This window comes from Podarcis cretensis (genome assembly GCF_951804945.1).
Source record: "Podarcis cretensis genome assembly, chromosome: 10".
In the NCBI taxonomy this organism is placed as follows: domain Eukaryota; kingdom Metazoa; phylum Chordata; class Lepidosauria; order Squamata; family Lacertidae; genus Podarcis; species Podarcis cretensis.
This window is the reverse complement of record NC_137179.1, coordinates 9,269,327-9,296,170: the sequence shown is the minus strand read 5'-3', so window position 1 is coordinate 9,296,170 and position 26,844 is coordinate 9,269,327. Positions and strand designations below refer to the sequence as shown.

At 46.4% G+C, this 26,844-nt stretch overlaps 1 protein-coding gene and 1 long non-coding RNA gene across 9 annotated transcripts in view; one reads left to right on the top strand and one right to left on the bottom strand.

Annotated features, from left to right (window-relative positions):
* Positions 1–1,557: 1,557 nt before the first annotated feature.
* Positions 1,558–26,844, bottom strand: part of PFKFB3 (6-phosphofructo-2-kinase/fructose-2,6-biphosphatase 3) — a 75,230-nt gene continuing 49,943 nt past the window's right edge. For 4 of the 8 annotated variants that reach the window (XM_079992601.1, XM_079992595.1, XM_079992599.1 and 1 more), the window contains 13 exons: positions 26,000–26,066; positions 24,263–24,337; positions 22,425–22,481; positions 20,811–20,935; positions 19,569–19,776; positions 18,427–18,573; positions 16,745–16,849; positions 14,831–14,960; positions 14,141–14,203; positions 11,955–12,136; positions 10,060–10,236; positions 8,387–8,409; positions 1,558–3,728 (listed from right to left, as the gene is read on the bottom strand). In XM_079992601.1, the coding sequence (XP_079848727.1) occupies positions 3,722–3,728; positions 8,387–8,409; positions 10,060–10,236; positions 11,955–12,136; positions 14,141–14,203; positions 14,831–14,960; positions 16,745–16,849; positions 18,427–18,573; positions 19,569–19,776; positions 20,811–20,935; positions 22,425–22,481; positions 24,263–24,337; positions 26,000–26,066 (1,366 nt within the window). In that variant the 3' untranslated portion in view covers positions 1,558–3,721. The remainder of the gene's footprint in view (positions 3,729–8,386; positions 8,410–10,059; positions 10,237–11,954; positions 12,137–14,140; positions 14,204–14,830; positions 14,961–16,744; positions 16,850–18,426; positions 18,574–19,568; positions 19,777–20,810; positions 20,936–22,424; positions 22,482–24,262; positions 24,338–25,999; positions 26,067–26,844) is intronic. The other 4 variants (XM_079992597.1, XM_079992596.1, XM_079992598.1 and 1 more) reach the window with 4 other exon arrangements.
* Positions 3,736–8,352, top strand: LOC307225330. The gene is made up of 2 exons (XR_013842895.1): positions 3,736–5,016; positions 5,275–8,352. It is a non-coding gene; the product is annotated as an uncharacterized lncRNA (long non-coding RNA).

Genomic DNA, 26,844 nt, shown 5'->3' with positions numbered 1-26,844 from the left:
GTAATTGGAACTTGGATTAAAAAAGGGGGAAAATTCTTTTTAAATTCGGAGCGAGCGGGGGGGGGTGCAAAAAGGAAGTCAGCCTCCCCCCTGTTGTAGAGGAGCTAAAGCAAAGGATTTGACAACTAAGATCGAGTGCAACCTTTTTTTGATAAAATTATTAACTTCGCGATGGAAAATTATAAGACTGGGCTGGAGGAGAAAAGTGGAATGTGAATTAAAAGGCAACCCCCCCCCCCGGAAACCCCGGGAGCGATCCGTAAGAGCGCCGGGAGAGGAGAAATAGAGGTTTTGACAGCTGTCAAAGGAGCTGTCAAAGCGGAAGAACAAAAAGAGAACTTTGTTACGAGGACTTTGCTGGTCACATTTGTTACAAATTGGATATAAATTGTTTAAAACAAGGAATAATAAGTTACTCTGACTGTTGGGTGTGATCGGGAAGGAAACTGAGTTACTATAATCCCTCTAGAGGAGCTGTGGGACACTACAAGTATTGTTGGCATCGAATTTGAATAGGACTTTTTATCTCCTGGGAAACTGCAGAAATGGAACACTATTTTGTCTACAGAGGTCTACACACTAAAGGAGACAATAGATTTATCTATTAAAGAATGGAAGGGACTTGACGTAATGTTTTGTTCCTGAATAACAAAGCCTCTGCAGAGGAATTAGAAACTTTTTGGAATTAGAACATTTGTGCAGGAGAGCAGGGGGAAAAAAAAAAAAAGAGGAGAGAGAACAAGAAGAATAACAAGAACTGGACAAAGTTGGAAGATAGACTCCTTCCAAGATTGGACATGTGAAATCAAAGATGACCAAAAGACGGCAAAGACTAATAAAAAGACGGCAAAGCGGACTGGTGAAGGACTGTGGTTTAGATGTGGGAGCTCCAGGATGACAGTAGATATTGACGGACATTGGGAACGCAACCGGGAAAGGGGGGAGGGAAATTTGGAATCCAAAGGGTGTTAAATTACATTTTATTCTTTTTTCTATTTTTCTGTTTATTTCAATCTGTATTGCATATTAAAGAGGGGAACTCGTGGAAGGGAACAGGTCGATTTTAGGGGATGGGAAAATATTTTTTAAATTGGGTCAATGATAAATAATTTTAAAATTTGGGGTAAGAATTTGTTGAATCTATTTGAAAGAATTGGAATACAAGAGGGGGAGGGGAGGGGAAGTCCTGGAAAGATGCCAATGAAAATTAGGTTTTAAATTTGGATGTTTTTCTTTTTCTGTTATATTTGAAAATCTTTAATAAATATTATTTAAAAAAAAAAGAACTTTGCTTCAGGGTGAGAAGAGAAATCGCATAGCGGCGGTGCGGCGGAAGGCCCCATTAGCTAAAATGGTACCTCAGGTTAAGAACAGTTTCGGGTTAAGAACGGACCTCCAGAATGAATTAAGTTCTTAACCCGAGATAAAATTAGAGAGGGCCAGGAAAGGGATTTAAACAAAGATTTGGTGCAGGCTCTCAGTTGTTTCAGAGATCACAACAAAACCACTGCTACCAATATCAAACAAGGAAACAAAAGACAACACACACCAGCAGGCTTCTATTTCAAGATTTTTAATTGGTCCAGCAGCTGCAAAATATACAAATTTCCAAAAGGCAGACCTCGTTTTATAAGCTGAAACTGTTTCATCTCAGGCAAAAAAAAAAAAAAACCCTCAAAAACCCAGCTACGTACATATATACAGAATTAACATCACACAAGTCCAGGTGGGGGGGGGAACCTCCTCTCAGCTCTGCAACTTCCCTTAAATAAATAAATAGCACTTTGCTATTAAAAAAACGATAAAAATATAAATTCAAGTATCAAAGGAAAAACACAATCAAGAGAATGAGTTGTTGATGTGGTTTTCAATCACCTTCCCCAATCAACCTGTAACTATCACAAGTGTGACACACACACACACACACACACACACACACACACACACCATGCTTCTTGTGCCTCCCCACTCCAGGGCAGATCAACACACACACACACACACACACACACACACACAAGGACACACACAGGCAAGGTCCACATGTTCCCTCTTCCATTCAAAATTCCTGAAGCAGGAATAATGTACGTTTTTTCCAGGATTTCCTTCTCGTAAGCAAAGGAATCCTGTCAAATTTTTTCCCCCAATTCATGCTATATAAAACCAAGCGAGATACGAGTTTGCGTAAAAGTATTTTTCCCACTACGCAAGGCGTAGGTAAATGCAAACCACACCTAGTTGGGGCAGGAAGGGAAGGGAAAAAACATACCACTTGCTATGTGCAAAATAAAGCCACTCTTCTCTGATAAAGGATTAAATCCTAGCAGAAGGGGCTGAGGGGATAGGAGAACCAATAGGAGAACCCACACACTCAAAGGGAGAAAATGGGGTTTTATTCCAGGTTAGCCACACTGAAATGGGCAGAAGTTAAGTCATGTCTGTTCGTTCCAACAGGTGCATGACTAATGCTCAAAACCACCCAATGCTTTTTCAAAATGCAAAAAAAGCAGAGGAGTCTTTTCAACGGCTTGCACACATGCAGAACCCACCTTGCATGCTACGGACGCCCCCAGTAAAACTTCAACCAAGAGCAGCTCTTAATTTTTTTAAAAGATCACACACAAACACACATGGATTTTGTCGTGGGCCAAAGTAGGCACTGCAGGCATTGCTGAGCCACCTTTCTGAAATTGACCTGCCCCCTTTATTCCTACGGGGTAACTGCTCGCTCTCCCACTCCACGGGCAGCCATCGGGATGTTGCCAGATTACAACTCCCACCAGCCCAGGCAAACAAAGGCAAAGGGCAGGGATGATTAGAGTTGTAGTCCCGCAACATCTAGCTGGCGCCAGGTTGCTTACCCCTGTGCCGCTAATCCTAAGCGTGGCTTGTAAAGTCCTGCACTCCTAACTCTTTCCCACTCTGTTAAAAATCACACTCGGCCACCCTAACAAAGCCAGTGGCTACGGTGCCAGCAAGTGGCTTCAGAACCAGCTGCAAAAAAACAACAGAACTATCCTTAAATCCCTCTCTGATATCTGGCAGGTGTGTGTGTGCTTTGCTATTGTAGCTGTAAAAAAAGGAGAGAGGGGGAGAGACGTGCAAAGTGGCAAAATTAAAAGCAGACATGCAGGTGTCGCAAAAGGTGCTTTTATGCTCCCCATGCCCTCCCTTCTCCACACAGACCCCAAGAACCAACATCCGTTTATTTACAAAGGCTGAGAAAGCAGCACAGTGTCCAGTTTTTCTTCTTCTTTCTTCTCTGCAAGGCAACTGTGTCACTTTAGAAATAATAATAATAATAAAACAACTCGGGGGACACAAGGAGGCTGCAGAGGACGACACTTTAGTTTACAAAAATCTCAAAAAGTGGTGGGGGAAAGCAACCAACTTCATGAACCTCCGTTTTGCATTCTAAAGTGATGTTCCTTCTCCTTCCCTTCTTCTCTTGTGTATCCCCCCATTCCCCACCCACCCCAAAGAAACACCATCGTGTTGAGTCCGATAGGCAACAGAGTCCGATACGCAACAGGCAGATGATCAGCTTATGGAAATCGAGAAGGGAATAGCCTCGCGTTGAATGGAGATCACACACACACACACACACAGGCAGACGCAAGCTTCGGAGCGGGGCGACGCAAGCGGGCTGAGTTTCCTTCCGTCTGCGCTCTTCTGCCTTCCTAAACATCGCCTGGAGAAACTCAAGACTGTGTGCGGGTCGTGCTCATGTTCTGCAAGAGGAAGGGAGAGAGAACGCAAACTTTGAGCCGGTGGCTGAGCATTCAGAGGTGAACAAAAGAGAAGCGAGGCACCCTTTGCATGCAGGTGGCAGGAAGGACAACGAGAGAAGCAAATGCAGAAGGCTCTGCATTATCCAGCAGAGGCAGTAGCCACTAGGCACACAGGCCGTCCTGAAGGAAGCAAGCCAAGTCGCAAGACGTAAAAGGAGCTTCTCACTCATCGGGCTCCCTGCATCTCCTACCAGTCCCTCAGCCAGAATTCTGATAGACACTTTAAAGTCATCTCGTGCACATTGGACTTCCTGTCTATCCCGTTGTATATTCCTTTTTTTACAAATGAATGTACTCATATTATTGTATATTTCTTTTACATTTTATCTAATACAATACGTGCTCTTCATCTTATTCCTCAACTCAGTCTCTCTCCAACATCAATCAAATTGGTACGTATATAATGGGGGGGATTTTCTTTGTTTTTTTCTCTTTGTTTTTCTTTTCTTTCTTTTTAGGTATATAAAGTGTGCATATCATCCTGGTATACATGTTGGAAAATATATTATAAGCAGCTCTGTAATGTAATGTGACAACGTTTACCAGTGTAATATAAGAATGTTAATAAATAAATAAAATTGTTAGGCCTCTCCTCCATGAAAAAAATAAAAATAAAATAAAGTCATCTCGTGCGCGCTTCCAGCTGTGTTCCTGCGGGCCACAAAAACAGAGGAAGCTGCCTAACACCTTTGGACCTACCTAGCTCTGCACTGTCACGCTGACGGCCAGTGGCTCTCAAGGTTTCAGAACCAGGAAGTTGGACTTGGGTCTTTCCGAATGCAAAGCAAATCTTTGTGGATTACTATCATCTTCATTTAATTTTGCATTGCTTGGGCCCACTCAAGTTGCAAAGACAAGCTTTTTTCGGAGGGCAAGCAGACACTGCACATTTGGCTCATCTGAAGGCAGCCCCGCATAGGGAAGTGTTTTGTTCTTTTAATCGTTTTCAAATATAGATTCAACTGCATATTATATCAAAACTATATTTTATATCTAGCCCTATTATCCAGAGAGTTTGTTACATTACAAGGGAGATTAAAATCCTGCTAATGTTTTCATCTGCTTACAGTGATCTCTGAAATAAATTATAAATTTCCCCCATTCTTTCTTGAAGATTTTGTCTTCTCGGTTCTTGAGCTTTCTGGTCAGTTTTGCCATTTCAGCATAATCTGACAGCTTAGTTTGCCATTCCTCTCTGGTAGAGAGTCTTCTTTCCATCTCTGGACTAGTATAAAGGTACCCCTGACCATAAGGTCCAGTCGTGACCGACTCTGGGGTTGCGGCGCTCATCTCGCTCTATGGGCCGAAGGAGCCGGCGTTTGTCCACAGACAGCTTCCGGGTCATGTGGCCAGCATGACTAAGCCGCTTCTGGCGAACCAGAGCAGCGCACGGAAACACCGTTTACCTTCCCGCCGGAGCGGTTCCTATTTATCTACTTGCACTTTAACATGCTTTCGAACTGCCACCTGCGTCCCTCTGGACTAGTATAGGGAAGTTTTTAATGTGTTTTCTTTTTTACTAGGTTTTTATATTTTGCTGGGGTAGAGTTGCAGAGGGGCTGGGGCAACCCAGTCAGATGGGTGGGGTACAAATTATTATTATTATTATTATTATTATTATTATTATTATTATTATTATGCAAACAGTGCAAAAGGATCTCAGGGCATTCTAAAAATGGAAACATTACAGGAAAAGAGGAAGCAGACAGTTTAAAAGGAACCTCAACCACCACCACTTATGTCAACAAGCACATTCATTGCAGAAACACACACACAAACCAAAGCAGAACCAGTTTCCAGGAAGCTGAGCAGGCACAGGTCAAAGATGTACCCCCTCTCTCCCCACCCCTCAAAAAAAAACCCCAAACCGAACAAAAATAGCCTGGAGCAGCTGTTATTCCAACAAGGTACAGTCAGGCTGGGGTAAAGCACAAGCACGCAGAGCACCAAGCCATTTTACCTGGGAAATATTAGCAAAGCGAAAAGTTTGAATAAGTGACAAATGGGCCATCTTTCAGCGTGAAAAGGGGGAAAAAAGAGACAGAGAAAGGGGGTGAAGGAGAGAGGCTTGCACTGTTATCTGATAGGAATTTGTTCAAGGGATGTCATATCTTCCTTCATTTTCACACCACAAATTAAAAGCACATGGCTGCCCGCAAAAATAATACTGGGAACAGTAGTTTATCCCCTCGCAGAACTACAATTCCCAGCACCCTTAACCAACTAGTTTCCAGGACCTGGGAGGAGGGAAAGCCACGTGCTTCAAACATGACGTGTGGATGTGATCTTCCAGCAGTTCTAAAAAGTTGCAGCAGGGAGAAGGGCTTGTCTGCATGAAATCTTATGCAGCTGCCCTTTGCAGTGGTCTATCTGGCTTCATGGGATGCGGGTGGCGCTGTGGGTTAAACCACAGAGCCTAGGACTTGCCGATCAGAAGGTTGGCGGTTCAAATCCCCGCGACGGGGTGAGCTCCCGTTGCTCAGTCCCTGCTCCTGCCAACCTAGCAGTTCGAAAGCACGTCAAAGTGTAAGTAGATAAATAGGTACCGCTCTGGCGGGAAGGTAAACGCCGTTTCCGTGCGCTGCTCTGGTTTGCCAGAAGCGGCTTAGTCATGCTGGCCGCATGACCCGGAAGCTGTACGCCGGCTCCCTCGGCCAATAAAGCGAGATGAGTGCCGTAACCCCAGAGTCGGCCACGACTGGACCTAATGGTCAGGGGTCTCTTTACCATTACCTTATCTGGCTTCCTGCTGACTGCTCTGATTGGCAGCAGCTGTCCGGGAGCCTTTGGCAGAGATTCTTTTATTCTACAACTCCCATCCAACACCCCAGCCGGCATGGGCAACGGTCAGGCCAGATGGAGAGGTGCACACTGAGACCAGAGCTCTCGCCATGCCAAGCAACATGCCCCAACTCTGCACTATTGGCTCCACCAACTGCAAAAGTATTGCTCTCCCACCAGCTGCCTACTCCCTCAAGTGCTGCTGGATTAGAACAAAGCTTGAGCTGTAATTTTTATATATTTTAAAAAGTGGTGCACTTAAATCCCATTGACAGATACAATAAATCAGCATTTCTCAAACTCGGGTCCCCAGCTGCTGATGGGACTACAACTCCCATCGTCCCAGACTACCAGCCCTGCTAGCTAAGGATGATGGGAGTTGTAGTCCAACAGCAGCCGGGGACGCAAATTTGAGAAACACTGCTAGCCCTTTACTCAGAAAACTAGTCCGCTAGTAGGGGGAATAAGACATGTAGCACCCCGGTTTCTCTCCAAAGTGCAAGAAAGGGGTTTTTGTAGCGACTGAAAAGATGCTCTGATAAATTAAGTGTTAAAAGCTCCCACAAACTTGAAGGGTAACTCAGTGCTAAGAGAATCTGTTTTGCATGCAGAAGGGCCCAGGTAACTCCAGGTAGGGGCAGAAAAGGCTCTGAAATCCTGGTAGCCACTGCCAGTCACTGAAGACTAGAGATTGCAAAGCTATTTTTTGGCCCATGGACCCCGTTTGTGTTTCTTAGCAAGCACCATTCGCGCCGTCCTCGTGGGTCACTTCAGTGGAATCAATCAGAGCCTGGAAAAGGAAGTGGGAAAGAGTATCTCTTCTCCCAATTTTCTCCTTCAACAATTGGCGCTTTTCAAGGGATTTAAATAGTGGCTCTCTAATGTGGCATGCCACATTGGCGTGGCAGGAAGATTCAAGGGCAAAGAAACACTTAAACATTTCAGTGTAGTGTAGTATAGTATTAAAAAAATATTATTTTGCAGGTTACGGATATCTTTTCAAAACGAGAGCAAGAGCATGAGTTATTCTTCTACAGTTCTCCACAACTTATTGTTGTGAACAGTGATTTTCAACTCTGACAAACATGCAAGGTATCCGAGAGAGAAAAGGCTTCTTTGTATTGGTGAGGAAGTGTGAGTTTCTCAAATTAGACCTGATCTAAATGAGTTATTACACAGCAAAAACAAGCTCACACCACCTCTCACTGAGGTTGCATACATACTTAAAGTACATATGCAAGAGGCTCGCTTATAATTCTATTTTGAGGATGATACATGTTCTTATTTTAAGAATAAATATTTGTTTTATACTTTCTGGATGCCCCGCGATCATATTGTAAAGCAGTTGTGTTCTGTGTTATAAATCAAGCACTGCTGGGAGTTGTTTTCTTTCTGTTTCCCGATGGATTTCTTACCAATGAAAAATCGGGTGTGGCATGAGCCGATTTTTATTCTGAAAGTGTGGGCCCAGAGAAAACAAAAACCACATGGATTAAAAGGTCGAAACACTGGTAAAGTGAGTGGGCAGGGATTCAGGGGGCTTGTGGGCAACTGGGGAAGACTCCAAGGGGCGCCACTTTGGTGATCTGTGGGCACTGACAGTACAGATCTAAATAGATCAATGGTCTGACTTTGAATGAAGGCAGCTTCCTATGTTCCTACCAAAGGCAAGAAGGGAAAACATCTCTCAAGGATTCTAAGGGGGGAAAGGTGCAAATTGAGTTTGGAAAGCTAAGCATGCAGATTAGTGGTAACAAAGGGAAAATAAAGCCAGCCTGCTGGCGAGAAAGAGAAAAGTGAACCTGCAAGATACTTACAGGCATGCCTTCCCCAGTAAAGGCTGTAAAAAGAAAGAAAAGGGGGAAGGAGAGGGAGATGGAAGAGAAATCAGTCTTGGTATGGAAAGCAGAATAACAACAGGAAATTCAAGATAAAGGATTCGATTGCTGCGAGATAGCAGACAAAGAGACATAAAGCCACGCACGTCAACAAACAAGCCACTTCCATTCATGCAAAACACATTTCAGCCAAGAGCCTCCACAATTTCAATATTTGGGTCACACAAGGGAAAGGAGGAGTAGGGCAGCAATTTAGCAGGGAGCCCCCCTTTTGTCTGCTAGCATACAGAAGCTGCCTCCAGGCATTTTTCAAGAAGTCCCATTACCTGCTAACTGGGAGAGCTGATGGGCTTTTGGCTTTCAAATCAGGCAGACATTTAGCTGCAATGGGAAGTGGTCATTCATCCTTTTAAAAAGGTGTTGCCCGAGACTAATCTATGAAAGTTTGCTGCAACCTTTGGAAACAACTTTCAGCTGAGCAACACCAGCAAATGCGAACACATTGAGACAATGGAGTGTGCCTCTGCAGAGAAGACAAACTGGCTTGTTGGCAGCCACCTAAGTGACCTCCCTGGGGTGCAAGCCTGGGCGGTGTGTCTGGAGGTTCTGGGCTGCCCAGGCGACAAGAAGAAGAGCAAGATGTTTGGCACCAGCTTGGCTGCATGAGTTGCTGGAAGGAGGCATAAGTGGCGCCATCCAACCAACTTAGGGACTCCGCTTCAGAACTGTGTAGGGTTTACACCATGGGTAGGCAAACTAAGGCCCGGGGCCCAGATCTGGCCCAATCGCCTTCTAAATCTGGCCCACGGGCAGTCTGGGAATCAGCCTTTTATTTAAAATGCATCTCCGGGTTATTTGTGGGGCATAGGAATTCGTTCATTTCCCACCCCCACCCCCAAAAAAATATAAAGTTGGTCTTTAAGGTGCTACTGGAAGGAATTTTTTATTATTATTATTTTGTTTGTTTGTTTGTTTTGACTATGGCAGACCAACACGGCTACCTATCTGTTAAAAAAATATAGTTCGACCCCACACAAGGTCTGAGGGACAGGTCTGAGCCCCCTCCTGAAAAAGTTTGCTGACCCCTGGTTGACACCTTAAATATTTTCTTCTCCCGAAAGATCTCCTGCAAGGCAGCAGGACAAAGCAACATCCTAGTCAAGTTAAAAAAATATGGAATGATAGGAATCAAGGAAGGCTTGGAGAGGAAAGGCAAACTTAACACAAATCCTTAAAAAGTGTGTTGCTGCAAAGGTTTGAAGGCCAAGTTTCTATAATCCACACCAAACACCAGGCAAATACTTCTACCTAAGCAAGTTCATAAGGCAAGTGACGGCCAAGCCTGGCTTATAATATTGCAGGTTCTCAAAAAACCAAACTACACCAACCCAAAGCATTATAAATTATTTCTAAAGGTGCTTTAGGAGGAGGGAAAAGCGAAGGCAAGGAAAGCAAAAGTAAACAGATGATGCCAACTGTGATTTGATAGCACCGCGTTTAAAAAAATGGATAAGCGACACGACAGAACGTCCTCCCATGATTTAAAGCAGCGGGGAGATATTTAGGCATGGAAATGCAATGACCACAACACACAACCGCCACCACAAGCAGGCAGGCACACGAGAAAACACCAACAAAAGAATGTGACCAACTTGTCCGGGCATCTGGACGGGCACCTCCTGGGGTATACAGATGGGCAGGGCAGCAGAAGCAGAATCAGGCACATGCTCCTCAAAACTGTTGATGCGAGGCTTTTTGGTGGGCTCTGGGCTCGCTAGAGGGGTGACGCTATTGCGCCTCATGAGGGTGTTAGGTCCCTTCTTTGCATCCTAAATTAAAAGCGAGACAAAGATAAAAAACGAGAAAATAAAGTGAGGAAGGAGGTGAAAAGTTATGGGGGTCAGGTGGGGAGAAAAGCAGCGGGGGAAATAAATATAAACCAACCAAACACACACGATGGGTTAATTGGCCTGACGAAACGCACCAAAAAAAAAAAAAAAAAAAGGAAAGGGAAAAGCGAAGACCAGGAAATCTCATTAAAGAAGGAGTTGTTATTATTGCTGGGGTTCCTTCGAGGTCCCTTGGCACTCAGGCACGCTAATCTAGACCCGACGTACTTCTAAAGCAAGAGTGGGGAAACATTTGCAGGGTGAGGGCCGTGCTCCCCTCTAAGGTCTTGTTTTACGAGTCACATGTATTAGTGATGATCTGAGTCTGAGACAAAACTGTTAATTTGGCCTCTATATGGTCACACTGTGGGTTAAACCACAGAGCCTAGGGCTTGCCGATCAAAAGGTCGGCGGTTCAAATCCCCACGACGGGGTGAGCTCCCGTTGCTCATCCCTGCTCCTGCCAACCTAGCAGTTCGAAAGCATGTCAAAGTGCAAGCAGATAAATAGGTACCACTCCGGCAGGAAGGTAAAGGGTGTTTCCGTGCGCTGCTCTGGTTTGTCAGAAGCGGCTTAGTCATGCTGGCCACATGACCCGGAAGCTGTACACCGGCTCCCTCGGCCAGTAAAGTGAGATGAGCGCTGCAACCCCAGAGTTGGCCACAACTGGACCTAATGGTCAGGGGTCCCTTTACCTTTACGGTAGGCTAAGCTAAACCAGAGTTCTAGAAAATCCTTTGAGCATTGCAAAAAGGCTCAAGGAGGGGGAGAAGACTGAGAAAGTCCCCAAGGCTTGGAAGGCTGCATTTCGGACCCTGGGTGAGAGGTTTCTCAACTGTGAAGCAGCACTGCAGGGGGGCATAGCCTTGGGTCCTGGGAAGCTGAGGGCCAGGTGCAGTGTATTGGGGGGGGGGGTCAATGGCCATATTTGGCCCCCTGAACCTTAGGTTTCCCACCTGTTCTAAAGAAGCAACGTTGGGCCCAAGAATGAAATATTCAAAATTTCCGGATTCGGGCTTGAGAAGTCTCTATCTCTCTCCCTGCACTAGGTCTTTGGAAGAAAGTAAGAGATGAGGGCTTTGTGCAATGAAAAGAGCAGCTAGGTGCCTTGGGAGAATCTGCCGCTTGGGGGAATCCACACCAACGCCACTGATCCAGACTACAAATTACAAAGGAACAATTGGAAAAAAGCCACAGAATAACCGTTTGGCAGCGCTTGTGATCCTAATCGCATCCGCAAAGAGTTTTGCTGCAACCTGGCATTTACGCATTCGATTCTGCCTCATTTGCAGCCTGAGTGTCCTTGGCTAGTTACATAACTTTAAAGAAAAAGAACCCAAACAACGGTGGCAAAAATCTTCAAACACACCAGTAGCAACGGGCCAGACATTTCCTTCAAACCTCCTTAAACACTTAGGAGAATATAAAGAGGCCTTAGCTAGCTTTTGAAAGTTTGGGGAAAACAGATGTAGCCAAATAAGGATCCACCATAGGTATATATATATATATAATTGTAGAATTGTAGAGTCAGAAGGGACAACGAGGGTCACCAAGTCCAGTTCAAACACACAGAAGGAGCTGTCTAAATGGTGCTACGAATTACTCCCTGCTCCCACCACCAATCCACCAAAAACCGGTCAGGAATAAATATTGCTTACAAAAAGAGGGGGTCCATCTTTGAGCGGTTTCCTACAACACAGGTGTCTACCCAACTCCTTTCCAACTACACATGGGGAGGAAGAGGGGCCCCCAAGGGGCGGCCAGAAGCCCCTCACCTCTGGTCTGTCCCGGTGGGTGTTCACAGCCTCGACATTCAAGCAGATGGATTCAACTCTGCAGCCTTGTAGAAGCGAAGGGAGAGAAAAGGTTGGGAGGGGAAGGGCAGAGAGAGGAGATATACAGGACACGGTCAGTTACGGGGGATGCAATTATTTAGCAAATATTTGATTCAATCAAAATCAACAAAGAGCGCCTCAATTGATTCTGTATTTCTTTAAAAAGTAAATTATTCTTTGATGCAAGTGCTTAGAAATCTGCAGCAGGAAAACGCCACAAGAGAGAGACACAGTCTCCCTTCAAACACATACATTCAAAGGATTGATGCCAATTGAGATGGTTCCCTGTGGAATACACAGAGCATGCATTATGCTTTCATTTTCATCCACAGTGCAAACATGGACAAATTTAAGCAATCGATCATTCAGTTAAGACGTATACAATTAAAATCAGCTAAGATTGGGGGGGGGGGTTGATCAGGTGACATCAACCAAGAATCACATTTTAAGCACTGACATATCAAGCATTGCCTGACACAGCCATCTGCTCTGCAGTCAAGGTAAGGAATGTTGCTCATGACTTTGGCAGGGGAGAAAAGGTGGAAATTCATTTGAATGAAGCACAGGCCAACCTTCCCGGCCTAGGCCCTCTGTTCTAAGGAAACACTGCAGGGTAAAAAAAAATTGGCTGGATACTGTGCTAAATATGTACATCAAAGTCCACCTCTGTTGCCTACATTCTGCAAAAGAAAAGCAGAGTTCGGGGCTCTTGCATATAAATTGTGCAAACAAAGCAAAGAGTCAAAACAAAATAAAAAAATTCCTTCCAGTAGCACCTTAAAGACCAACTAAGTTAGTTCTAGGTATGAGCTTTCGTGTGCATGCACACTTCTTCAGATGTATCTGAAGAAGTGTGCATGCACACGAAAGCTCATACCTAGAACTAACTTAGTTGGTCTTTAAGGTGCTACTGGAAGGAATTTTTTTATTTTGTTTTGACTATGGCAGACCAACACGGCTACCTATCTGTAAAAGCAAAGAGTGTGAGCTGTCTTCTCTTGCGTGACTTTATCCTGTGACTCTTAACACTTCAAGTTTATTTATTCTAAGTAGGGTATTAGTTTAGGGCAGTGGAATGCCCACCCTCTTCTAGCCACTGAAAATATTTCTCAGCTGCCTCTCCAGCTTTTGATATTTCACCGTGAGCTGTCTACACAATTTTCTTGTGCATGTTTTGGCCACGCCAGGAGGGCTAGAAACTTGTGTTTTAAATGAAAGCCAATATTCCCAAGAAAAGCATATCGTGCTGTCTTCAGTGCAACCATGACACACACACACAACACACTGGCAAGAGCGGAAGAGGAAAAGGTTAAGTCGGAACGGGTCTGCTGGTGCTAACAGCAGACCACAGGGATGACCCAGTGAATACACTGCAGCAGATGTAAAGAATGGAAAAATCCTGGCCATTTGGTCATTGGCAAATATGAGACGGTGTGGCGCTGTGGGTTAAACCACTGTGGCGCTTGGGCTTGCCGATTGAAAGGTTGGCGGTTCGAATCCCTGCGATGGGGTGAGCTTCCGTTGCTCAGTCCCTGCTCCTGCCAACCTAGCAGTTTGAAAGCACGTCAAAGTGCAGGTAGATAAATAGGTACCACTCCGGCGGGAAGGTAAACGGCGTTTCTGTGCACTGCTCTGGTTCGCCAGAAGCGGCTTAGTCATGCTGGCCACAAGACCCGGAAACACTGTCTATGGACAAATGCTGGCTCCTCGGCCTGTAGAGCGAGATGAGCGCCACAACCCCAGAGTCGTCCGCGACTGGACCTAATGGTCAGGGGTACCTTTACCTTTTCCTAATCCCCTCTACAGATAACCTTAAAACCCCTCTGATCTCCCATCAAAGGCCACAGCATCTTCTGCAGTCATCTCTAGTAACAACAGCAGTAACAACCATTTCTTTCCACATCAAAGATGGGGCTTCTCAAAGCTTCGTCACAGCGCATGGACCAGGGCAAGCAACCCAGGCACATCATGCTCTCTGTGCAAAACCTTTGAGAGAAACAGATACTCACCATATGCCACAGGGGTCAGCTTTAGCACTGTATGGAGAGGACATTTCAAGTAAGGCATTTCCGCTGGAAGAAAAGCAGAGAAGGGAGGTTATCAGCCAGAGACAGAAGTCTGTTTTATGCAGCGTTGCAAATGGAAGAAGAAGAGGAGGAGGAGGAGTTTGGATCTGATATCCCACTTTATCACTACCCGAAGGAGTTTCTAAGCGGCTAACAATCTCCTTTCCCTTCCTCCCCCACAACAAACACTCTGTGAGGTGAGTGGGGCTGAGAGACTTCAGAGAAGTGTGACTGGCCCAAGGTCACCCAGCAGCTGCATGCGGAGGAGCGGAGACGCGAACCCGGTTCCCCAGATTACGAGTCCACCGCTCTTAACCACTACACCACACGGGAACACATAGGTTTTATGCATTTCTTTTATTCCACCTGCCCCTCTTTTTTTTAAAGCTACCATTTCTCCTTGTAAGCACAACACATTCACTCAGGACACAACCCAGCATTCCTGGTTCAAATCCTGGCTCAATAGCTGCATCGGTTTTCAGTTGGCAGGCGTTGGGCGCACACTCAGATGCAACGTCTCAATGGAACTTTGGGGCATATATTTAGCAGGCACTGTTCTCTGGCAAAATACTACACCTCGATCCTTGCACCCGTTTAATAAAGAGAGGCACACCCCAGCTACAGACCACTTACCTGCACTCTTGTCAAGGAAGTAGGCCAAGAGGCATCTCATCACGGCCTGGTGACAGATGACAAGGACGTTCTCCTGCCTCTCCAGCTCCATGATAACGGGCTCCAGGCGCTGCACGAGATCCTGGTAGGACTGCAGATGCACACATAAAAAGACAAAAAAAACTGAGGCGCTGGCGGTGGGACAACCCCTGAACGCTTAAAACTGAAATATGTTGATACAGGGCTTCACTGCCAGTCAGTGTAGATGAAATAGGTAAAGGGACCCCTGACCATTAGGTCCAGTCGCGGACAACTCTGGGGCTGCAGCGCTCATCTTGCTTTATTGGTCATGGGAGCTGGCGTACAGCTTCCAGGTCATGTGGCCAGCAGGACTAAAACGCTTCTGGTGAACCAGAGCAGTGCACAGAAATGCTGTTTACCTTCCCACCGGAGTGGTACCTATTTATCTACTTGCACTTTGACGTGCTTTCGAACTGCTGGGTTGGCAGGAGCTGGGACCGAGCAACAAGAGCTCACCCGTCACGGGGATTCGAACCGCCGACCTTCTGATCAGCAAGCCCTAGGCTCTGTGGTTGAACCCACAGCACCACCTGTGTCTGTAGATGAAATACCAAGCTCAAAAGACAACTGGTCTTCCTCAGGAGGGGGCCACTTCCTATGTCACTACATAGAATTTCCTCCCGCTGCCCAAAGAGTGGAGATATTACATCCTTTCATTCCCCAAAGAGAGCTCCGTGTTGTTCTGCTTTTGCTCACAGTAGCAGAGGTTTTGTTTTTCTACGTTGCCAAGCTCCAGAGGAAAGGATATTTCTGCGAAGGAGATCCCAGGGGCATTGAAAATCCACCAGGGTGCAAAACGGCCAAAGAGAAACGCGGAGCTGTGTTAGCTCATGGCTGGCTTAGCGCTTTGAGATGTTCTTTTCTTGCACGACTGACAGCTCCTTGTTTAGTAGAAGTCCACCTTCCTAGGCGAAATGCCCCTTTGTGGGGATGCGTTTGCCACCTTCCCCAACCCTGTTCTCCATCATCCAAGAGCGATGATGTCATGTTAAGAGGGTTCACTCTCGTCCCAGGGACTTGCCAATTTTTGTCCAGTTTATTGCCTCTAGCACTTCTTGAGTTGTTATTTGAGTATTTAAGATCATCATTTGTTCTTTTCTTATTTTTGGCAGATTACCATTTTTAATAGGGATTACCGTTTAAAAGGGATTACCACGCGGGTGGCACTGTGGGTTAAACCACAGAGCCTAGGACTTGCCGATCAGAAGGTCGGCGGTTCGAATCCCCGCGACGGGGTGAGCTTCTGTTGCTCAGTCCCTGCTCCTGCAGTTCGAAATCACATCAAAGTGTAAGTAGATAAATAGGTACTACTCCGGCGGAAAGGTAAACGGCGTTTCTGTGCGCTGCTCTGGTTCGCCAGAAGTGGCTTAGTCATGCTGGCCCCATGACCCGGAAGCTGTACGCCGGCTCCTTCGGCCAATAAAGCGAGATGAGCGCCGCAACCCCAGAGTCGGTCACAACTGGACCTAATGGTCAGGGGTCCCTTTACCTTTACCATTTTTAATATATTCCTCTATTTTACAGGTTTTTTCCTTTCTTATACAGTTCTGAAAAGTATTTTACAAATGCTGCTCTTCTTTCCTTCATCTTATCTCTAATCTTCCCATTTATATTAATTATGTTTATGGAGTTCCTTTGTTCATTTTTCTTCAACTGCCATGCAAGCAGTTTTCCTGATTTATTGGCATGTTTGAAATATTTTTGTTTCATTCTTTTTATCATCCAGCTAATTTCGTCATTAACTATCATGGAATATTGAATTTGTAATGTTCTAATTGCCTGCTTGACTGACACAAAAACCCACCGAAACAATTTTCACTGTTTTTAAACGGTTTCTCGCTGCCCCAGGCTTACCTCTCCCGATGGGTAGCGGTAGTAGTATTTGTCCTGGTCCCGCAGAGCATATTCTTCAGGGTACTTTTCCTTGATTTCATCGTAGGTTAGCTCTTCGCACACACCCTGCAAGAACCACAAGGGGGGGGGAAACATCAGGGCTGCTACTCGGAGCGAGATTTTGGAAGGCAGGTGGTGGAGAGGGGAAGCAAAAGATAATTTGCAACGGCAAGATTCTACTCAAGTTTCTAGTCAAGGTCCTCTTCCCTGCAGGAATGGAATTGTAGCCCAGAATGTGGTGTGTATAGCAAAATACAAGTGTGACTTGAAACGCAACAGGCAAGAGGGCAGGGGCTCAATGCAATTTAAGCTGCAGGTGTATAAAGGTAAAGGGACCACTGACCATTAGGTCCATTTGTGGCCGATTCGGGGTTGCGGTGCTCATCTCACTTTATTGGCCGAGGGAGCCAGCGAACAGCTTCTGGGTCATGTGGCCAGCATGACTAAGCCGCTTCTGGCAAACCAGAGCAGTGCACGGAAACGCCGTTTACCTTCCCGCCAGATCGGTACCTATATATCTACTTGCACTTTGACGCGCTTTCGAACTGCTAGGTTGGCAGGAGCAGGGACCGAGCAACAGGAGCTCACCCCGTCGCGGGGATTCGAACCACCGACCTTCTGATCGGCAAGCCCTAGGCTCTGTGGTTTAACCCACAGCGCCACCCATGTCCCTTGCAGGTGTATACCCAGCCGCATATAGGGTTGTATCCAGTGAAGGCTTTCTGCAAGTACTTGCACCCTCAGGAGAGGGAGATAAACTCCTGTTAGCACAAGAAGTCCTTGTGCTAATGGGACAGCTTCGTTAGATACAAGTCAGCCCATTGATTTTGTCATATTATAGAGTTTGAAATGTTTATAAATATTAATAAGAAATATTGATTCTGATGGCACGAGATTAGACCATGATTAACATGTTCTCTCAGATCACCTGATTATACAAACAAAGGAATTGTAGCCAAGGCTACTCCCGCTCATTGAAATCAATGGATCTAAGTTAGCCGTGCCCATTAATTTCTACTCTAAGGCACAAGGAGGTTAATCAAATATTTTGGGCAGGGGATTCAATGACAAACTCTTCCAAATGTTCTTTTTGCATTGTTTGGCAGATGGAATTTATCTGCCCCCCTCATCCCTAGCATACAGTTTGCAGGTTCTCCTGACACCCCCTTAAGCTAATTGGGGAGGGCACGCAGAGGAAGGGGGGGGGAGGCCTGTTGTGCAATGGAATTCCACCTGCAACCTTTAGGCATTCCAGCCTTGGGGAGTTTGCCACCAGGCAAAAGTGGCAAACTCCCCCAAGCAGACAGACAGTCATAGTGCACCTAACCTGTTCATGCTGGATTCATGGGACAGAAGCACACCTTTTTTTAATAAACGGGATTGCAGCATAACTCATGCTCTCCGGATTACGCACAAGATTATCGCACAGCCATCAGGACTAGTAGAATGACTAAGCTGCAGAATGCAATCTCCTGGGAATCACAAGCAGGGAGATTCGGGGCCTGCCAGTGGGCTTCCCAAAGGTATCTGGCTGTGCACTGTGAAAACAGGATGCTGTACTAGGTGGGGGACAGAAGAGGACAGCCCCCTCTTCTCCCACTGAAAGCTTGGCCTTGAGTCCAGCAAAATACAACAGCACTTACAGCATCAATTTCATTCAGGGCCTTCCACTGCTCGTAGGGCAGGTCAAGAGCCTCTGCCGTCTGGATGGTCCTCTTGAGTTGGCTGGTCCAAACTTTGAGGTCTTTCAGGTTCTGCTCCTGGACAAAATGGCTCAACGCACTGGAAAACTGAAGACAGGAGGGGAAACGAAAGGAAATTCTTAGCACAGATTTCTATTCCCAGAGGCTCCCAAAGGATAATGCCCACCACAGTAAGAGTCTCATGCATGGCTATATGGGGACTTTACTGGACGAAGTAGAGTCAGTCACAACAAAACCTAGTAAGTTTTCTTCCTGAGTTTTCTTCCTACTGGTACACATGGAGGAGAGAGAGACATGATGTGCCAAGTGGAGCAGTAAATGGACTGCCATACCTGCAACATGGCAGCTAAGTGGGGCGGGTTTTTTTCCTGCTCGACCATATGAACTGGAGAGTGTGGGACGACTCTTCCCCCCAGCAAGGACCCTTTTTTGTCACGTGATCCTGCCTGACAAGTGAGGGGGAAGAGTCATCCCAGAGGTAAGCAATAGTAATTTATTATTTATATCCCGCCCATCTGGCTGGGCTTCCCCAGCCACTCTGGGCAGCTTCCAACAAAGATTAAAAATACATTAAAATGTCACACATTAAAAACTTCCCTGAACAGGGCTGCCTTCAGATGTCTTCTGAATGTCAGGTAGTTGTTTATCTCTTTGACATCTGATGGGAGGGCGTTCCACGGGGCAGGTGCCACTACCAAGAAGGCCCTCTGCCTGGTTCCCTGTAGCATTGTTTCTCACAATGAGGGAACCGCCAGAAGGCCCTCAGCGCTGGACCTCAGCGTCCGAGCAGAACGATGGGGGTGGAGACGCTCCTTCAGGTATACTGGACCAAGGCCGTTTAGGGGCTGTCCTTCAGAGGTTTCTGGGGAATGGAGCAATGGTCTGGCCCAACCTGGCTTTCTATTGTTTTTATTTGAGACTAAGAAGGACGGAGTCTGATTGCATGCAGGAAAGGAGGCAGGCGGAGGTTGCTGATGCCCCATTCCCGCTGCTAGGCCCGCCGGCACCAAGCTAAGTAGGCACAGGACTGCAGCTGCAGCACATTCAAAGGTGGCCAAGCCTCTTCGCTCCCAGACGCCTACCTTCTTTCCCCTCCAGGAGAGCCCAGAGTCTCCCCCTATCTTCCCCTTGAGGTTGTATTCGCTCTCGCCGTGCCGGCACAGGTAGATAGTACGAGGCTGGACGTGGATGTTCATCAGGTAGTAGACGATTCGACTCTGGATGTGGTCTTGCACCCTGTTCACAAGGTATCTCCGGCCAACGTCAATCACTTTGATCAGCGACAGGTCTCTGGGAGGGGAAGACGCGCACGGCCGTCACTCAAAACCCCCAGGGGAAAGCCAAGTTCAAGAGCTGCAGATCCCGCAGATGGGAATGCACAGAAACCATGAAGCACCCAATCGGGGAATCGTAGCACAGCCTTGTGCCAAGTCCTAAGCCCTTGAGCAGGTGAGCTTCAAAAGTACCCAGCAGCCGCTGCTGAGGTGTTATTGAAATTCTGGTAGGAAATGAAATGCTGGTACTTAACAGCCTGCTTGATCCTATGTATCCAGGTGTGGAATATTGCATTATTATGTTACAGTGTGTGTTGTTAATTCCAACAGATTCAGGAACACCTAGCTCTGCAAAATCTCAGGTTGTTAAAAGCAGGAGAAACCACACACTTCTAAAGGCAGTCCTACCAACCCAGACATTCTTCCAGGAAGGCAATGGAAAAAGCTTCAAAATTCAGAATTTTGCAACAAAATTCCCTAGTTTTCCATGTAAGTGCATTCCAACAGGTTAAAAGCGAGGAAATGCTTCCCAATTCAGTGTACCTTAGTGACTTGAGGGGGAATTGTAAGTTCACTGAAACTACTTCTAAGACAAAACAAACACCAGAGAAGAAGAGTTTGGATTTGATATCCCACTTTATCACTACCTGAAGGAGTCTCAAAGCAGCTAACATTCTCCTTTCCCTTCCTCCCCCACAGCAAACACTCTTTGAGGTGAGTGGGGCTGAGAGACTTCAGAGAAGTGTGACTGGCCCAAGGTCACCCAGCAGCTGCATGCGGAGGAGCGGAGACGCGAACCCGGTTCCCCAGATTACGAGTCCACCGCTCTTAACCACTACACCACACGGGAACACATAGGTTTTATGCATTTCTTTTATTCCACCTGCCCCTCTGCATGCGGAGGAGCAGGGAAGCGAACCCGGTTCCCCAGATTACGAGTCTACCGCTCTTAACCACTACACTACACTGGCTTTCACACAGTGCCTTTCACACAATTTGGCAGCCAACTTTGGTCACTGGAAATACAGGCGAGAAACACAGTTTCCTCACCTGTCGTAGTCGTCTGGGTCCATAGGCTGGTAGCTCGATTGGTAACAGCTGATTCTTTTCATGAAATCTTCCATCGCGTCAGCAGAGTTGCAGTCCTTATAATCCGGGCTGGACAACTTGACTTCCTGAAGCACATGCAAAAGAAAAAAAAAAAGCACAGGGTCAGGGAGCCAGCTGTGAAACCCAAGATGATGTTACAGAGAAATATTAAGGAGAAATTGCAAAGCAGGATTCGCCTGAGCTGTTCGTGGCTATTCCCTCATCAGCCTGACTGAACAAGGCGGACGGGTGCCCATCGCTCAAAGCCAGCAACAACAGGACAAAAGCTAGGCAAGCCAGCACCTGAATTCTTGTAACAGGTGGCTTTAAAAGAGGATAATAATAATAATAATAATAATAATAATAATAATAATAATATTTATACCCCGCCCCTCTGGCTGGGCTTCCCCAGCCACTTTGGGCAGCTTCCAACCAAATATTAAAATACAGCAATACATCAAACATTAAAAGCTTCCCTAAACAAGCCTGCCTTCAGATGTCTTCTAAAAGTTTGGTAGTTGTTGTTCTCTTTGACATCTGGTGGGAGGGTGTTCCACAGGGTGGGTGCCACTACTGAGAAGGCCCTCTGCCTGGTTCCCTGTAACTTGGCTTCTCGCAGCGAGGGAACCACCAGAAGGCCCTCGGCGCTGGACCTCAGTGTCCGGGCAGAATGATGGAGGTGGAGACGCTCCTTCAGGTATACTGGACCGAGGCTGTTCAGGGCTTTCAAGGTCAGAACCAACACTTTGAATTGCGCTCGGAAACGTACTGGGAGCCAATGTAGGCCTTTAAAGACCAGTGTTATGTGGTCTCGGCAGATTAAACGAATTGATGGTGGATAAAGCTATCACAGCTACTAGTCATGGCAGCGATGTTCTCTGTCCTCTGTCGGAGGCAGTATTCTCGGTATATTCCTTGCTGGGAATCACAGGCAGGAAGTGCCATTGGTCCTGGTTGCGGGCATACAAAGAACCTGAATGCTGCAGGATTCAGGACAGCTAAACTTTGGAAATCGCTGCCCCAACTCGGAGGACTTTAAAAGAGGATTTCACAAATTCACGGGGGCGGGGGATGCCTACTGACCACAATGGCTATGCTCTGCTCCACAGCCAGAGGCAGCAATGGTTGCAAAAAACAACAACAACCTGTTACTAGAAACTATGGGAAGGGAGAAGGCTCTTGTGTTCGAATCCCGCTTGCTGGTTTCCCATAGGCCAGTGGTTACAAAGAACGGATCCACATGGATCCTCAGGATTTTTGCACTGGGCTACCCCAAACCCACCGTCAAATCACATGTCTGTGGCCACAGCATGAACCACAAAAATCATACATCCACTGTTTCGTTCAGAATATTTTTTTCCCCTTGTTTTCCTCCTCTAAAAACTAGGTGAGTCTTATGGTCAAGTGTGTCTTATGAAGCGAAAAATACGGTAACTAAGAGGGTGAAACAGCAGGGCTAATGTTTGCTGACGAGGAAAAGATTTCAGCTGGGGCAACAGAAGCAATTGTTCCAGGTGCCTTTTTGAAACAGCTCCTTTAGGTGGATGGAATGAGAAACTCTTTTCTCACACTTACCATAATGTTCGTAGCGACGACAGACGGGTCATTGCAGACGGATTCGATGAAGAACACCTGAAAGGAAGAGGAGATCTGTGTGTGTGTTTAAGGCAGGGAATAAAACCACACAAAGCAGCTTGGCCCATCTAGATCTCTTTCTCTAGCAGACATCAGCTGTCTGAGACCTCGGGGCAGAGAAGTCGCCAGCTGCAAAGGGAGATGCCAGGAATCTGTCCTGGGACACTGGGTGGATAAAAATCAATAGTTTCTTTTATTTAAATCAGATTTTTTTTTTTATTTAAATCAGATTTTAAAAATAAAATGCTTTTGGAGAAAAAAATCTTTCTAAAGCTAGTTTTTTATTTAAGTTACATTCTAGTCCAAAGGCTAGAAATAAGGAAATAAGGATTTGTTTTAAGTTTTTCATGTGTGCTAAAACTCAGCCTAAGGTGTGTGGTTTTTTAAAAAAGAAATTTAACCACATCAGTTAACAAACATGGATACATATGCTACAACGTTATTGCTTTAGATAAATAAATTGTTTAAATTGTTACAGTATTAAGGAAACGATTGTTCTTCTCCTTCCAATAAAGTACAGCAGAAAAGTTGTCCCAATATAAACAGTTAACTTATTAAACCTCACAATAATTTCATAATGATCTGTCAATATATTTTTAATAGTATAACCAAATCAATAATTTTTGATATAACTAAAAACTACTCTGGAAATATTTTATTCCAAAAAATGAAACCTTCATCTGGTTGTCAATATTAAGATTATACCAGCAAGAATGAGTCCTTCTGTAAAAAAAATTAAAATGATTTAAATCAAGTCTTACTGACTAGTGCTTTAAATCGTGATTTAGATCAATTTGATTTAAATCAAATCCACCCTGCTGGGCACCCAATGCTTTGCCCGTGAGCACTCCCGATCCCATTTTTGGTACCCAGTCATGCTGCTGCTGACCCTATGTGTTTCAAGGGAACCCACAACATGGGTGGGGTATTGGAGCCTTAACTCGCCTGCCCAATCATCTGCTGTCAAGTTTGACAACTGACTGGCAGGGTCTGAAACCAACCGTCCCACGTTCAGCCCTACTGCCATCACATGTGGGGCTGGCTGGCCAAATTAGGACTGGAGGTTCCCCATAACTGTGGGGACAGTAAGAGCCATTTGACAGTGGAACAGACTCCGTTGTGGGTTTAAAGCAGAGGCTGGATGGCCATCTGTCATGGATGCTTTAGCTGAGATTCCCGCACTGCAAGGAGGGTTGGACTAGATGACCACAGGTAAAGGTAAAGGGACCCCTGACCATTAGGTCCAGTCGTGACCGACTCTAGGGTTGGGGCTCTCATCTCGCTTTCTTGGCCGAGGGAGCCAGCGTACAGCTTCCAGGTCATGTGGCCAGCATGACGAAGCTGCTTCTGGCAAACCAGAGCAGCACACAGAAACTCCGTTTACCTTCCCGCCGGAGCAGTACCTATTTATCTGCTTGCACTTTGACATGCTTTCAAACTGCTAGGTTGGCAGGAGCAGGGACTGCGCAACGGGAGCTCACCCCGTCGTGGGGATTCGAACCGCCGACCTTCTGATCGGCAAGCCCAAGAGGCTCTGTGGTTTAACCCACAGCGCCACTCACGTCCCATAGATGACCACAGGGACCCCTTCCAATTCTACGATTCACTCTTAAAAGAAAACAACAGCATCAATACAATGATTGCTGAGGTCCATCTCCCAGGAGAGCAGGGCAGCATTCAGACACATCAACAGGCACAGCCAAGAGCAGGTCCAAAAGGCAGAGCTGAGATCATTTATTTTCGCTCAGAAATACATCACTAAAAACAAAAACACTTACTTTGAAACCATTTTCTTTGGCAAAATGCAGGATCATAGATCTTCTCTCGCGTGTGGTGTTTGTAGCATCAAAAACCTTTGAGGGTAGAAAAGAAGAGGAATAATGTCATGGGGCATATTATTATTATTATTTATTTGACATGCACTTATCTTGAAAGGAGGGGTATAAATTGGCTTTGGGTGGCTACTGGCTTGTGGCAGTGTGGAGGTGTGCTTTTTTTTATTTATGGCACTTGCGTTGTGGAATACCCTCTCGGCTGAAATATGAGAGGCCTCATTAGTATTGGCATTCGACCAGCTCCAGAAACTTCCCCCCTAGCAGATCTTCTGATTTTATTGTTTAAACTTTTTGAAAACTGTTCCAATTCTTACGTTTATTAATTGTTCATTTTTGCTGTATATTTTTCTTAAGGATGTTTTAATGACCCAGTGAAGTTGTGCTTGTGGGTTTTAATTCTGTATTGACTGTGTTGTCCTCTGCTTGCAAGCTATTTTGGCATATACCGGTAAATTAAATGTTGTTTCAACAGAAAGTTATGTTCCCAGGGTGGCTGATAAAGCAGCAAGAAACAATGGAAGCATAAATTAAAATTATTGGGGGTAGAGGCCTATACATGATATACCCCAACAGAGCGAACTAAAATAGGATGAGTCCATTCAGACATACACTAAAATCAAAACTGTTTGAAAAGAACATCAGCCGTTCTTAAAAGCATGGGGAAACAATTGCTGCGGGGGGGAACATTCCATTTGCTTTTTTAAAAAATGAAGGACTGAACCCAGAACCTTCTTAACACAAAGCAAGTGGTCTCCCACTGAGCTAGAGCCCATCAGGGCTCTTATGGTCTTAAGCCAGAGTGCAGAGTCAGTTTCTGTACAGCACAAGACTCTTAATCTCAGGGTTGTGGGTTTGAGCCCCACCTTGGGCAAGATTCCTGCTTAGCGGAAGGGTCTGAGCAGATGACTCTTGTGGTCCCTCCAACTCCAAAATTCTATGATCCTACCTGTTAAAGACAAGAAGTGTATTCCCTCTTGCTGGGTAAGTTTAAGATACAGTGATACCTCTGGTTGCGAACGGGATCCGTTCCAGAGGCTCGTTCGCAACCTGAAAAGAATGCAAGCCGCATCTGCACATCTGTGCGTGTGTGGGTCACGATTTGCCACTTCTGCGCATGCGTGTGACGTCATTTTGCGCATCTGCGCATGCACGAGCGGCAAAACCCGGAAGTAACCCTTTCCGGTACAGTCATACCTGGAGTTGAATGCGATTCGGCTTGAGCGTGTTCGAGTTGCGCTCTGCGGCAACCCAGAAGTAACAGAGCGCATTACTTCGGGGTTTCGCCGCTCACGCATGCGCAAACGCTCAAAATGAGGTCACGTGCATGCGTGGAAGCGGCGAAATGTGACCCACACAGCCGCGTCTTGTGTTCTGTTCGGGGTGCGAACGGGGCTCTGGAACGGATCCCATTCGCATCCTGAGGTACCACTGTACTTCTGGGTCGCTGCGGGACGCAACCTGAAATCGCACAACCTGAAGCAAACGTAACATGAGGTATGACTATACAGTGGTGTAGGTGGGGTGTCAATTAAAAGAGAGAGAATCGGCATACCCCTGAGCTGAAGTGTACACAGGAGCGCCCCCCCCCCCCCGGAGACCAGCTGCGCACACATGGCCTCAACAGGAAGCTGCAGCCAAGCTCCAGAGAAACCCACATCACTCTCAGGATGCGACACTCACCGCAATTTGGCCACCTTCCTCGGACAAGTACAGTTTGACATCTCGCAAGGCGGCTAAGGCACATTGCCTGCAACAACAGGGAAAAGGAACAGGTTCAGGACATTTTGAATCACAGCTTTCGCAAGAAGCCCCAAGGGCCAACTGGCTCCAATTACGCTACCCCCCCAAAAAAGACACGGAAAGACGACGTTCTGTCCATCAGCTCCCAGAGGCTCCCCACCCCATCCCCCAGGAGGGAACTCCGGTCTGTCCCCACGCTTGGTCTTCCCCATGGGTCTGCAAGGCCAGTCACTGCCCTGATGTGCTGATGTGGACAAGAGCTCTTTGGAGGCTCAAAAGCCAAGTCCACGCAACCAACAAGGCACCTTGCTACTTCTTATATTGGCTTGGGGATACAGAGCACCCTGGGACGCGGGTGGCACTGTGGGTTAAACCACAGAGCCTAGGGGTTGCCGATCAGAAGCTTGGCGGTTCGAATCCCCGCGACGGGGTGAGCTCCTGTTGCTCTGTCCCAGCTCCTGCCAACCTAGCAGTTCAAAAGCACACAGTGCAATTAGATAAACAGGTACCGCTCCGGCGGGAAGGTAAACGGCATTTCCGTGCGCTGCTCTGCTTTCACCAGAAGTGGCTTAAGTCATGCTGGCCACATGACCCGGAAGCCAGTAAAGCGAGATGAGCGCCGCAACCCCAGAGTCGGCCACGACTGGACCTAACGTTCAGGGGTCCCTTTACCTTTAACAGAGCACCCTGGAGAGGCTTCCCAACCAGCACTGAAACACACCAGCTCCCAAAAGTCAAACTTTCAATTCAAGAAAAGGGCAGAAGGTAAAAAAACAAACAAACCA